The sequence below is a fragment of the Netta rufina genome (assembly GCF_964035555.1).
Source record: "Netta rufina genome assembly, chromosome: 9".
Lineage (NCBI taxonomy): Eukaryota > Metazoa > Chordata > Aves > Anseriformes > Anatidae > Netta > Netta rufina.
Genome location: NC_140132.1, coordinates 14,612,579 through 14,627,296, shown reverse-complemented (window position 1 = coordinate 14,627,296; position 14,718 = coordinate 14,612,579). Strand labels below are relative to the sequence as shown.

General features: G+C 48.3%; 2 protein-coding genes across 2 annotated transcripts in view; both read right to left on the bottom strand.

Annotated features, from left to right (window-relative positions):
* ATP13A5 (ATPase 13A5) overlaps positions 1-3,498 on the bottom strand; it is a gene marked incomplete at both ends in the record, with an annotated part of 30,886 nt that extends 27,388 nt beyond the window's left edge. The window contains one exon of the mRNA XM_084291830.1: positions 3,436-3,498. Coding sequence (XP_084147956.1) covers positions 3,436-3,498 — 63 coding nt within the window. The remainder of the gene's footprint in view (positions 1-3,435) is intronic.
* Positions 3,499-12,023: 8,525 nt separating this feature from the next.
* Positions 12,024-14,718, bottom strand: part of LOC311212683 (putative cation-transporting ATPase 13A4) — a gene marked incomplete at its 5' end in the record, with an annotated part of 39,449 nt that continues 36,754 nt past the window's right edge. The window contains 2 exons of the mRNA XM_084292219.1: positions 12,024-12,812; positions 13,284-13,364. Of these exons, the coding sequence (XP_084148345.1) occupies positions 12,591-12,812; positions 13,284-13,364 (303 nt within the window). The 3' untranslated portion in view covers positions 12,024-12,590. The remainder of the gene's footprint in view (positions 12,813-13,283; positions 13,365-14,718) is intronic.

Here is a 14,718-nt window from a genome sequence, read left to right as displayed (position 1 = left end):
CAGTGTCAGCACCTGCCTGCAACCCAGGCAAATGTCTCCACGTGAGCTCGGTGCCAAAGCCCACCTCATATGGGAGGAACAGAACAGGCTCTGCCTGGGGGAGGGAAAATGGCCAAGCCTCAGGCAAGTCCTCTTGGATGTACCTACCAGCACGTTACCCTCCACCACGCATACTGTACCTTGAGAACGAGTACATAAGGGCCCTCTGGCTTTCTATGCCCCACTCACTCACCAGCAGCAGTGTCTGTCCCTTTCTGCCTGCCCCCAGGCACCAGAGCAGGAATCCAGGCAGCCCCCATGACAGGGCTCCCTCTGTGACACCCATGCTAGTGTAATTTGTGTAAACGCTTATTTGGGAAAAGAGCTTTTGTTTGTTTCAGGATGAAGTGAAAACCTAACAGAAGATTATTTCATTTTTTGTGTTGGAGTCTCCACTGGAAAAAAAACCTTTGCCTCAGTGAGGCGTCTCCCTTTCTGCTGCAGCAATCTTCTTTGTTTCCCCACACAGAGTGCTTCCTGGCCATCTCTTGGCTCCCTTCCCTGCCCCAAAAAGCTCTGCAACATCCCCCAGGGCTGCTGGCAAGGGCAGGGGTGCAGGGAAGCAGCTGCAGCATCACCCTCACTGCTCTGGGGTGCTGCTGGACAGGCCCCCACAAGAAGCTGCAGGAGGAGCCCTGCACCATCACCAGGGTGAGGCACCTGAGGCAGAGCTCATGAAACTGTACCCATACTGTGTGGCCACTGGAGCATGAGGCACCTGCCCCCAAGGAGGCATTTGGTGACACTGCAGGTGTAGGCAGAGGTAGGGAGTAAAAGGAAATGTTCCTTTATATCTATGTGTGGCTACATGGCAGGGTTTGGGTGTTTTCCAGAGGAGCTTGCCAATTAAATTACACAATGTGACATGGGAGCACAACCTGCTATTGACACAGCATCTGCATTTGCGAAGAGGCAGGGAAATGTTATTTAAAAATGTAAAAAGTATAAAAATGAGGAAGTCCCACATCTGAATTACACACTAGAGAAATGACAGAAGGAAGGCTGGCACTTTACAGGATAGAATACGCAACAAGGCAGAGCTCCTTGGTGAGGGCTTGTACCAACAATTACACAGGTTCAAGTTCAGGTATAATTTTAAAGTGATTAAAAAGCAGTGGAGTAAGCACCTATTCAGTTTTAAGTGCGCAATTAACTTGATTTATCTGAACTCTGATCATAATCAACATAAACTAAGCTGAAATCAATGCAGTTCTACTGAAATAAAGATAATCATGCAGCCCTTGTACCAGCTAGAAAAATCCATTACAAAATGGCAGTGCAGCTTTTAAAGGTGCAGCACACAAAATATTATTTCTTTGAAGGGCACCAAAGTTTAAGCCAATAACCACAGATGTCGTTTTCTGGTTTGGAGGACAAATCAGTGTTCAAAGCTAGGGAAACTCATGGTGAGTGGGGTTGAGCCCAGGCACGAGCCCAAGCAGAGGGACAGAGCAGTCAGTCCTGATATAGCCACAGCACACAACGGAACAGCTGGACCATCCTGCACCAGCTGGGTACAAGGGAACATATAACATGATAACGCACAGCCCGTGCCCAGAGACAGCACGCTCAGTGCTCACAGGGTTGTGTCAAGAGCCAGAGCTGGGGGAACCCCCGTTCACTGCAGGACTGCCCTGCTGAGCCAGCACCTGCCTGCCTGAGGAACAGTCCCCAAGTGCAGCACCTGGAAGCAAACAAGACAGGAAGAGGACGTGTTAAAAAAGGCAATGCCCAGCCCAAGCCAGGCAGCCTTGCACAAGGCATGCTGTGTCAGCAGCCTCCAGGGCAGAGCCAGGGCCCTTCCCTGCCAGCATGGCTGCAGCCACAGGCTGGATGGGGTGAGGGAGGCATCTCCTGGAGGTGGGTGCAGCTCCGCTGGGAGCACCGGTTCTTAGCTAAAAGGCTACTTGTGGCAACAGCCCCCCCCCCAGCCACCCTTGCTGGCCATCCATCCCCATCAGGGAGCTGGTATTGCCACTGCTTCCTAGGCTCATAGTATGCATGCTTGGAGAGCCACCTCCCCACACCACCCAGTGACACCCTGAAAGACACTGCCTGTAGCTATCCATGACACAGAGGATCACTTGCTGAATCCTTACCTGTCTACCAGGGCACACTTTGATTTTGTGCTAAATCCAGCCTGAGCTCCCTGCTCTAAAACAAGCTCCCATGAGCTGTACAAGCAGCAGGCAAAGCCCAGCAGGGATTTACCAGAGGCAGCCAGCAGTGAAGCCCCACCACCATTAGTAGCCCTGTGGGCAAACCTGATGCTGAGGCGCAAGTGTGCAGGGCAGCATCTCCCCCACCTGTGCCTACCCTGAGTGCCTGCATCGCCATGGTGCAGGCACTTTCTCAGTCCACAAGGCTGGGCAAACAGTGACACTGAGGAGATTCTGGGAAACACCTGCTAGTGGCCATCTGCTTGCAGAGGACAGAGGATCCCATTGTGGGAAAAGCTCACTTCTGTGCTTCCAGTGCACGTAGCATATATGCATCTCTAGCACATGCAGGGCTATATTTTACACCTGTGCAGAGGCATCTACTTCTGTGCCCACCTCATGCACAGAGAGCACCTGTATTCCAGCTGTTCCCTGCACAGATGGCTGGGAGAAAAGGCCTTACTACCACGCTCATCTGACTCTGTTTAATCAGTCCTCATTAGCAAGGAGAGGAAGAGTTTCCAACTCCTTGCATTTGCAAAGCAGTCCCTTAGTGCAGCCCTTCCAGGCTGCCGCACATAATCAATGATCAATAGTCAGTAATCAGTAACAATCAAAAATATGACATAGATTCAATTAATATTAATTAAAAGCCCGTAAGGACAAACTTTTACTCCGGAAATGCTGCCATAAAAGACATAAAAGGATTCCTCTCATGAGAATTGTGGTAGACTTCGGTCATCTGCCCAATTTTCCTAGACCTGCTAAGCAGCAGAGACCCTGCATGGCAGAAGAGATTTAATTGCTGCTCCAGAGAAGGACTGAGGATAAAGCTCATTTGTAAGCACCTTCCCTGTGACTTGCTTTCTGGTGACATGATGATATGGGAAGGGTACCTATACGCAGAGATCATCACAGTTAGGGTGGAAAAGACACCAGAATAAAGAGGGGGGAAAGGGACTCTGCTCTGTGGCCAGGTGACTTCTGGTGGGCAAAGAGGTCTCTTCCATGTTCCATGCCTCTGGACTGAATGAAATATTGTTTTCTTTAGTCCTTACTTGGCCAAAATCAAAGTCAGCAAGGACTGATACAGGGTATTGCTTCACCAAGGCTATGCTGAAGAGACAGTGCTCAAATGGTGTGTGAAACTGAAGCAGCAGAGGCATATCCAAAAGAAGCATGTGGGAAAAGAGGTACTCAAAGAAACCTAACCCCACCTCAGTCCCCCAGTCCTTACCAGCTCATTTTCTTCATCCTTGTTGAGGAGCATACAATGATCCTTCCAAAACTTCTCCTCCATCTGACTGTCTTGTTTCCAGTTCTGGATGTCCTTGCTGGTGGGGTCATGCAATGTCAAGCACAGCTAAGGGCTTGAGCTCAGAGCAGTGTTACAGCCAGCTCTCACCGCTGTCCTTTCCGCTGCCTTTTGAAAGTTTCATTGTGCACACATCTCCTATTATGCTCCCAGGAGAGGGAGGAAAATCCACCCTCACGTGTAAAGCTCTTAAATGCCTGGCTTGTGTAACACATGCATTTCTCTGCTTCCTGGCATCGCTGTGCTCACCAGGGTGGGACAGGCTGGAGCAGAGCACAGAGGGAGGGCGCCTGAGGGCTGGTGCCAGGGAGAAATCAAGGCACGGGGCAAGGAAAGGGGTGGGAGGGTGCCTCAGCCCCACAGTGAGCTGGCCCCAGAGCAGCCAGGCCAGCACTGGGCACTCCCTGCAGGATGCCTGTGGCGAGATGCGCCACGTGCTTACATAACCAGCTTATGTAAAGGAACCTGAGATCGATTGTGTGACGGTCTGAAAAATGTTAGCATAAACAGTGTCTCCTCAAGGACATCAAAAGACTATCAGATTAATGGATCATCAGCTACCCAAAACATGCCCAGCTTCATTCTCAGGCCTTTGTATAAAAGGTGTGTCTCATGCCATCCTATTCAGCATGCGGTAGCCACAGAGTGTCAGTCCCACCAAAAGAGTGCCCAACACCAGCTCGGGATAGCTCTTACTGGCTGGTCCAGCAGTGCTACCTGGTGAAGGGGATGTTTAAGATCATGGCAGAGAACAGGAGAGGTCAGCAACTTTCCTGACTCTGGCTCATCAGCAGGTAAGATTAATTGTTAATGGTATTGTGCCTGCTGGCTTTTCCCTTTTCCTTTTGCTTATGCTTAGATTGCTCACATTCTGCTCAGGCTTAATTATACTGGTACTCACTGTATGTAGTTAGAATAAAATCCATCGGACTTAGTCCATGGTCTGTTGCCATTTTATCATCCGATACCCAATGAACCCCTTTGTCCCATGACAGTGTCAGCAAGAGGCATCTTCTCTGGGGACAAGGTTACACTGCCTGGGTCTGGACTTGGCTTCAGCACAGTGGAGCTGCATGCTGGGGCACTGACCTGCAGGGATAGATCCACTTTGAACCCCGCCCCCACAGCTCTGGGCATCCCCTCAAACCCACATTTTGCTTCAAATTCTGCCTGAGATGCAGGGAAAGCAAAGGGGCTGGGTGGATCCTCTGCAGAAGCCCAGCTGGGCAGCACAGCCACACTGCACACCTTCCAGTCTCCTGTGCCCCCGCTGTCAGGGACATTTTCCAAGCATTATCCTAAAATTGCTCTATCTCACTCCCATTCTCCTTCTGTCACAAAGCCTGAAAATGACCATTTATCCAGGCGGGAGAGATGTGCTATATTACCGTCCTGGAATAAATTACATATTTGTGTGAAGAGAGGCAATGGCCCTGAGTTTGCTCAGACTGCTAGAAAACCCTTCTTGGCTCGGCCACAGGGAGGCTGTCACTGATGAGACTCGAGGATTTAGACCCCATAGACAGAGATTTTGTGTAATCTTTGTGATGGCAAATCAGGAATTCTTCCAAATTTTTCTTCCCCTAGATAGGAGAGAGAATGATGCCCAGAGACTGCAGAGCTTGTCTGAAGTCCACCAGTTCTCCCTCTATCTGCAGCTTCATCCAGGAAAATACTCCAACAACCGAGAGAAGCATTTTTTACTAGGTAGACTGCTACAAATAAAACTGTTTATCCATGTTTCTTCTCTCTGAAACAGAGCAAGGAGAGGCCAGGCTCTCTGGTGCTCCGATGAGCTAAGAGCACTTGTCATTTTGCTGCATCTTCAGTCTGCCTGGGGATGGCCCTGCATGATCCAGCCACATCCATGTCTGCGGCTGCAGTGGTGTCCATGAAACAGCAAAGATGGACCAACCACTGAAAAATCCTGAAAAATCAGGGTGATGGTAGGAAAATGCATATTTTTCCTTTTTTTTTTTTTTTTTTTTTTTTTTTCCCTAAGCATTTTCATTGTGAACCATCTGGCTGAATTCAGATTTCAACATCAGTACACAGTCCTCTCTGCCTCTCCCTCTCCTCTGAGAGGGCATCAGCAATCTCCTCCACCACACTGCTCGGCACACCAGCCACTGGCACACAGCAACCAGGATGTGATACACTTGCAGGTCACTCCACTCTATTGTTTTAAGAAGAAACGCTAATATCTGAGGAACTGTGTAGTGCTGGCACCTTGGCCTTTCACGAGGTCCATCTGTGTCCTCTATGACCTTCTTGTGGCGAAAGGCTTGTACACAAAGAGGTAATGTGCAACCACTGCAGGCAGGTGGTTGCTTAACACCAGCCAGTGCATCCTGTAAGTCTCCAGGGGAAGGGAACTCATGTGAGGCATCATTAGCAGGGTGGTTTCATTAGTTCTCTATTTCAATCACCTGGGGTATCTTATTTACATCAGTATGATCCAGTCTCTGGACTGGATTCTCAGCAGTCCCCTCGTGTGGGGCAGCAGGCTGCCCACCACTAGTGCTCTCCAAAGAGCTCCCCAAGCTGGGTGGGACACCTCCACCCCCAGTCCCACCAGGCTGTGGTGCCAGCAACTTAAATGTGAAAAAGAGTGGCTTAGGGAATTAGAGACTTGGAGGATTACAGGCCAGCCAGCCCAACTTGAACACACAGAAAGCTGCGAGCAAAAATTCTTAACCAGTTTGTACTTAGCTAGGGGATAGTGAAATGATAAGGAGCAGCTAACATGGATCTGTCAGAGGAAGATCCTATCAAACCAATCTCATTTCCTCCCTGACAGGGAGATGCTCCAGGGAATAAGAGAGAAGCAGCTAATGTGGCATATTTAGACTTCAGTAAGGCTTCTGATAGAGCTCCTCAAGAGATATGAGGATACTGGGAAATGGGATCCTTTCATGATGGGCTGAAGGGTTGAACTCAAAGTAGCTGTCAGCGGTTTGCTGTCCATCTCAGGGGAACCCAAAATATTCATGTTTTTGATAGCAGCCTGGATAATAGGACAGAGAAGGCAACCAAAATGTGTTGATGACACTGAGCTGGTAGAAGCATCTGCTTTAGAGGAAAGAAACAACGCAGTATGATTTGGGCATGTTAGCCATATGGAGTCACCATATGAAATTCAGTAAAATGCTGCACTCAGTAGATGGAGGAAAAATGTACAAAAAAAAAACGGGGAGGTGGTGTAAGCGTATGCCAGGGCAGGAGGTGTAGCTAACGATGGCTGAGTATCCCCTTGCCAAAATTGTGACTGTCATTCTGAGTCACAGATACAGGAGGGCGGTGAGATCCGTGAGACAGGAGGAAATTATTCCACTTGACTTGGTGTTAGCAAGGTCTTGGCTAGAGTTCAGGCTCTAGGAAGGTGTGAGCTAAATGGAAGGAGTGAAAATGGTAAGACGATTAAAAGTTGGGAAAACACGACCCACAAGGAAGTGTTGAATAACTGAGTTTGTTTAAACTAGAAAAGAAAAAGGCTGAACTGAAACACAGAAATTTCTGTAGTACAGAAAAGAAGACAGTCAACCATATTTTTAATCCTATTTTTGTCAGAGACCAGGAGAAACCAGGCTAATTTCTTGTTAAACAATTAGATTTTTTGAGTTAGGTTAGATATTTAGGAGGATTTTCTAAATTAAAAGGTATTCAAATACTCAAACAGGCTACCCAGGGCAAAAGAAATCTTGTCACTGCTTTAAGGAAAAACAGGACAAAATTTGCCGACGGTGATCTAAGGACAGGTCTTGCCTCAGAGGCAGGAGATGTGCAAAGTAACCATGTCAGGTCCCACTGTGTGATCTCTGCAGGATCCCCCTGAGGGGGAGATGTGCCCCCTGCACACACCAGGAAGAAAATTTGCTCTAAAGTACATCACTCACCAGCAAAGCAAGCAAAGCATGCAGATGGGCTGAAAGAACATAAAACCCCGCAATGCAAGGGAGCAGCTTCGTCTGCTGACAGTGGCCCTGTCATGTAGGGCCAAACGGCCTCGTCATGCTCAGGCCAAAGGGCAGGATGCCATTACTGTCCGCACAAGCCCTGTGGACTCTGTGGGGCCGTCCTCACATCCTGCTCTGTGCTGGGACAGGATGGTGTTGGGACCCTTGGCAGGGAAGCAGAGTCTGGACAGTGATGAGACCTCTTCATGGTGACAAGCCCTGCGTGGCTGGAGGGCTAGGAAGTTTGTATTGCCTTGGCCTGCTGCCCAGCCCCGAGTCTGTCCTGCTGGCAGATGACGGGGAGCATGGCACGTTGCCTTGCCCTGGGAGAGCTGGATGGATGAGGCCCCTTCCCTCTGTCTGTTCACCCAACACAAGCACCCTCTGAGCCCTTCACCTACCAGGATGATTGTTTTTGCACTCTATTTCACAGGAGAACAATCAAGACAAACCCGAGTCCCAGCATACCTGAAAGGCTTTCTCTTTCCCTTCTGGTAGGGCTGCCCAGGGCAGTGGTAGGGTGGCCCACCTTCCAGGAAGATCTCGTTGTTCCCATGGCTATTCCCAAGGAATCTCTGTCAGGCAGTGCTGCCCGGCTGGGACCCTCAGCATCAGCACCTCAGGGCGCTGAATACGTGTGTCCCCACGGAAGGTGGTGGCACATGCCCAAGGCAGCACCACAGAAGGGCTCTCCAAGAAGCCCTGGGCACTTTGTGTGTGGTTCCTGCAGCTGGAGCTAAAACACAACGCTGCCTTGCCCAGATTCCTTGTTGGTTATCTGCTCACCCCACCTGGCTACCTGGCTGGCTTTTGTGGAGGAGGCAGACTGCAGTGCTCTGGGGGGGGCAGCTTGGCTCTGGTGGGTCTCTGCCTTGACTTTTGCAGGCACTAAGGATGGATGGCAGTCGGGTGTTTCAGACAGCAAGAGAAGGGCAACAAGGGTACAGTGAGAGACCTGGAGAGCTTGTTCAGAGCTCTGCCTCTGCAACCATTTCCCTGAGATGCCTGGCAAGGGCCCTCATTTCGCAGAGGGGGTTACACCGGCAAGCATTTATGACCTTCCTAACTGACAAGCCCAACCAGAAGGCTGGGCCCACAGCTTTGCTGGACTGCAACAGAGAAGGAGACCCTTCTGGAGGGCAATCCAGAGCTCTCCAGTTCAACTCCAGCCTTGCAAAGCTCCTGGAGACACACAGCTCCAGGCCCTTTCCAGCTGCTTAGTCAGGCACAGGGGATCTTGGCAGCTCCTGAGAGAGGCAAATCCGCAGGACAAAGAGCTTGACACCCAGAGCCACACCACAGGGCAGGAGGAAGCCCAGAAAGAAAGACAGGAGGGGCGTGCTGGGGCTTGCCTGCCTTTTCCATCCTCTCACATTTTGCAATTTGAACCCTCCTTCTTGGTGCACAGCATGTCCCACCTTACTGCTGTTCAGGTTCTTTTTCTCCTTCGTGCACTCATTAAAGCTCTATTTTTGCCCAAGGACCATGTGTCCATTCAACTGTAAGGAAACGTGAAGCTGTAGCCATGCCAAAAGATTCTGGTGCTGTATAAAGAAACCAGCAGGTAATGTACAGAAGGCAGTAAAACAGCACCCTCTGTCCCCAAAGAAGAAAAAAAAAAAAAAAAAAGAGAGAGAGAGAGAGATTTATAACTAAATTGATATTTATTTCAGCAGATAAGTCAGGCTGTATTTAGAGTAATCTGTAGAGTTAATCAAGCACAAAATATTCCATTCAAATAAGCAATCTCCTCTCCCTAGAAGTTTAAAAGGCAGCTACAACAAGCATGTAAAATCTCTGCCTTGTAACAACCTGGCATGTTCTCCAGCACTCACAGTCCACACAACTGAACACATGCCAGTAACCAGCTGCTCATTCCAGCTGCCTTCCTGGGACATTCTCCATTTTTCCTGAGTTTCCTGTCAGTGACCCAGGCCCATTCCCTGTGGCCCATCTTCCAGGCAGAGGAAGACAATCATCAGCCCATGGCATTGCCGATGTCCCCAGACTTTGGAGACAGCACCATGGTGCCCGCAGCCCCGCAGAGGCACCCTCCATCACCAGGATGTGGCCACCAAAACTGGTGTGGAAGGTTCGACGTGTCCTTATGCTGTTCCCTGGACCGTATACTTGCCTGACCTCACTGACAACCCAGTCACTGGGGCAGCACAACTGGTCCAGTTGGTGAATGCCTACCCTGCTTGCATCCTTGGAACCAAGCCACGGGCTGGCATGCCCGCATTCCTTCTGTATATATGGAGAGGGTGGGATGCAGCGAACTCCGTGCAGTGGCAATCAGGAGGATGAGCAGGGCTGGGGGCACCGTGCAGGGAGGAGAGGGGAGCCAGTGATGCCCAGGGGTGCTGCTGTTAGGGCCGATAAAGAGCCTGGCTGCTGGCCACTGGGCCGGGGAATACAGGCTGGTGAGACCCTGTTTAGATGTTACAATAAAGAGTAATGAGTTTAAATTCAGTTGTTGGCATCAGACACCTGCACTATATGGCAAGAGAGTTCTTTGCTTCCTTTCCTTGACCTGGCTGCTATAGGTACCAGCTCCTTGTGCCTTGTTTTCCTCGTTGATTCTTGGCAGATACTTGGTTTCCACAGTCCTCTTCATAATCCTCCTGAAGACCTGTGATGTGCATCAAGTTCCTTAGGAGAAAGGTGCTACCTGAGTGGAAAACTGGTGTGTCTCGTAAAAGGTTTTGACGTGTTAATGTTATTGCACACCTACAACTGTTATTGGTGATGGTCTGCATCTTTTAGAATGGGCTTTGTTCCTCCTTTGCTTGTGTGTGCTGACAAGTGGGCTGGGATCTGGCATGCTGAGTAGTAGACAGAAACCGTGGTGATTGTATCAAAATAAACAAGTAACAAATAAAAGAAAGTAGAGTGCACACACACACAAATATCTTTATTAACTAGGACGATTGTATTTCAAAAGAAAAATCAAATTTTGAAATCAGCTGTTAAGAGTGGCTGCGTGGCTCCATGGATTGGCTGGGCTCCAGGGAGCCTGCCCTTTGCTTTAGTTTAAGAGAGCTAACCAGGATGGACAGTGCCTGCCGGCAAAGATCACTGGGGTCTGTCCAACCAGTGCCTGCTGCCAGTCACAAGAGGAGAAAGTGAGCTTGGAGCTTTGATCCTCCAGGGGATTTTTCATCTGTGTTCAGATAGCTTAGACTGCAGACAGGGACTGTCAAAGCCACATCCAGGGCTGTCGATCTGTGTCTGCCCTTATGCAGCCCCAGAATTTGCAAAAAAAAAAGAGACTATCCCAGCAGGGGGATGTGGACTGGGAGCTCTGATGTCCCCCCAGAGGTGAGTGAGCAGATGGGGGCTTTGATATGTGTGTATGAGCAGCTCTCTGCAGCAATGATGTGCATAACACATCACCTGTCTCCTGACTGCCATGGAGTTAAGCTGTGTAAGCAGTTCAGTGCAGTGGTGACAGACCACATAGCTCTGCTGATCAAACTGTGGCTGATGCGAGTGAGGGAAGATGATAAAATATGCCCCACTACAGATGGAGACACTGGACTTGCACAGGAGCAAAAGATTGACATCTTAAAGACTGGCGTAGGTTAAATGTCACCTAGCATCTTTATTCTGTTTCCTTGCAGGTAAGACTGTATTTCAGCAGTAGGCAAGCAGGTCTTTATCTTGTCGACCCTACAAACTCCATAGGTTTGCCAAAGTTGACACTTCTATACTATTACCAATTGTGACATAAATATTTGCCTAGTCTGCAGCCTACTGCAGCTGGCACTTTGTTATATGCAGCAACATATTTCTTGTGTGAGGGAGCTCATATATAGGACAGTGAATTTGGTCTCTGAGGAAATTATTACTGTACCCCAAACAGCGGATGGCAGGAATAACTCCACTTTCTCCTGAAAACTGCTTTCTCCTGAAACTGCAAGTAGTGCACAGAGCAAGAGATAAAACCTCTAGCTTTCACCTACCAATGGGATTTGTTGCAAACTGGGAATGCTTCTTAACTTTGGAGAGATATTCACGAACAAATGCAAACCACTTCTGGTTTGTGTCAAGTTATGTGGCCTTGTGGGAGGTATTTACCATTAGGTAAACTGCAGTAGGTTAGGAGGTATTTAACCCATCTACTTTTGTCAAAGTTGTCTAAAATGGGGAAATAAATGCTCTGAGTCAAATAAATGCTTTATTCAAGTTGAAACACTTTTTCTTTTTAGAAAAATAATATTAGTTATTTTTTATGCATGCTAAACTCTTTTCAAACACAGTTCTGATAGACAAGTTGAATAAAAACAATGCATAATCTCCAGTGATTGCTTTTAGTTTTCCAGCACTACTTTAAAAGACCAAAGGAGTCTCTACCATGTTTTCCAATCTGCCCAATTCTTTGAGTTTCTGTGGCAATGCAAGACCAGTTTAGCATTAGATTGTGGGAATATACAATCTCCTGTGTTGAAGTGATCAGAAAATGCTTCTCGACCCTACCCAGGAAATGCATGGGCAAGCTACAGCTGTGAAAAACAAATTGTGCAGTCAGTTGGAGGGGAAAACTTCCCCACGCACATCTTATCCAAAGAATGAACTGTCCTTCTTGGTCCTAAGCCTCACTGACTGATGTCATGTTGTACCCAGCTGTGGGCAGAGTTGTCAAATGTCCTAAGCAGGAAGTCAGCCTAGCATCAGAGGGCTAAGAAAATACATGCTGGTGGGAACTGATTGTTTTTGTTGGATAAACCTTGCAGAAATGCTTGGTGCTGTTGCATTTACATCCTGCAGAAATTCAGCACAATGAGAAAAGCATCCCTGAAAGACACCACCGCGTAACGCAGCTCATAAGAAGAATGCAGCAATGGTGTTTCAACCATGAACACTTTGACAGTCTTCAACTGGCTGCTCCATTTACAGCTGGCCATTCCTACGTGGGTGAAGGGAGAGAAGATAAAAGTGTTATGGCTTCATGCTACTAGCCAGCTTTTCTGCTTCTGGTTGATTAAAAAATGAGCCAGGCCCAGATAGGCTTAGAATGGGGGGTAGCAGTGGATCAATCCTTCCTCTTTTCTTACGTCTCTGAGATAGTCCTTCTATAGCCAACGGCAACTGTCCTCAATGTGTCCTCCACAGTTTCCTTCAGAGTGTGTCCTCATTGCTGTCAAATGTTGGATTGCTATGGCCTCCCATATTTTCATCTACTGATATTGCCACGGAATCTGAGAAGAAGGTTTCATTCAGAGGTGGCCAGGATGAGTCCTGCTCTAACACCCGCTGCAGCCTCTTGTAATGGCTCTTTGAGTGGTACCGGAAAGTCTTTTTCAGCAGCAGCCACAAGGCTCTGTTCTCAATGACAGCTTCCTGTAAAAGAAAGAGCAAAAAGGAAAATTTTGGAGGACTCAGCAGGTTTTCCTCTTCATCCACAGGACACAGGGCAAGTAGTGGAGACCTAGATCTCCCACAATCTCCTGTTCATCCACATCCCTCACAAAGCCTGTTACTGAGGGCTTCTCATACCAGCTCTACCAGACCTCGACACCAGAAAGATTCTGCAGGATTTGAGTAGAAAACACTGAAAGACTCCTCATCTTTCAGTGACTTGGGACAGGGTCTGATACATTCCATTCACTGGGAATGAAAATGTAGTTGGGCCTGGCATTCCTTACATCCAATCACTCAGATGTGGGGATCTGAAGAGAGGAGGTGTGAGGCAGCAGCAAAAGTTTTACTGGATATTCCCCAACTGGACTGAGAAGGATGGAGAAAGGGTGGGACCTGACCCTGCTGTCTCCCCAAATAGTGTGACAGGTACATTCAAAGAAGCACACTCACCTCAACAAGAAAGGACACAGCGAGTGTGACCGCAAGCATTATCACCATGGAGATCCGCCAGCTGGTGGGGGTGCAAACAAGCTGGGAAGAAAGCAGAAGCCAGTAAGCAATGTGTGCACACTAGGCACTGGTGGGAGCTTGTGTCATCAACAGCCAGAATCCCACACTGGCTGTGCATTGCTGACAAACCAATGTTGCCACTTATCCTGAGGAATTACTGATAAAGAAACATTTAAACTTATGACCCGGCAGAGAAAACCGTACTCCAGAACAGCAGCAGGAAATCTAAATGTTTCCTTTCTTCCTAATATCAAAATTAGTTCCAAGTATTTCAAATTCCAAACCCAGTTCCAGCTTCCCATAGCTGGCAGCAATGGTTTTCTGGCTGTCGCTCAACTTATTTTGGAGATGCAGCTCAGATCCAAAATTTGGATCAGCAGTTTCTTCAGGGCTAGGTTACTGCGGTTTCTTATTGCCACTCCCTCCTTCTGACTTCTCAGCAAATCCAGTGCAAGCCCCCCAGATTTGCAGTTCTCCCCAAAGGCATTTTAGCCCCTCATGGCTGCAGTGCTGACACTGTCCTGTGCCACCACAGCCCACAAACAGGACTAAGACTTGCTTTCAAGTGCCATCTCGTGGCAGAGTCTTTAACTGGGTGTGCCTGCTCAGCCTCTGCTCTAAACTGTTAACAAGGTGAGGCAGCTGTGCTTGGCTGCTTGGTGTTCAAAATCCAAGTATGTTATTCTCATCTGTGTTTCTGTTTCTTTCATTATTTCAATTTCTAAATCCACCTGCCAGCTCTTATATAAAGATACAGGAGTGGAAGCAGCATCGGGTTCAGTACCTGTTATCCAAAGCCATCACGCTTCATCGCTCTGTTAACATACGTAGTAAAAAGATAGCTGTGTATTTCTTTTGTTGTTTTGTTCTCATGACTCCTAGTACAAGGTTGTGAGACAATCACAGCAGAGGATATTAACATCTTCCTTACAACTTCCAGCCTTAACGTATTAATGGCTGGGTCCACTAACAATGCTGTCCTACAGCCCATGTAGATCTTACCCTTCCCTTGCACTTCTCCCAGAATGAATTTGCACAAGGCAACTCCCAGCTTGTGTTCTGCCAGACTAAATAAACCAAGCCCTACTGGTATTTACCAAGACAAATCCTCTGCCATGACAGCCTCACTAGTCTTTCTCTACAGCTGTTCCAAACCCAAATGCTGCTTTAGGAAATTACAGGCTGTCTGACATTTAGACAGGGAGCCTGAAAATGTTGGGGAGTGAGTACTGAAGATTGCTGAGAATGCTGAATTTTCAAGAGGATCTGTGTGCAGCACAGGCTGAGAATCTGAACTGCATGGTGTTTTAGTTTAAAGCTGCAGGCCCTAGCTCCTTTCTTCTGGCTTCACAGCTATCAAGCCACAACATACCAA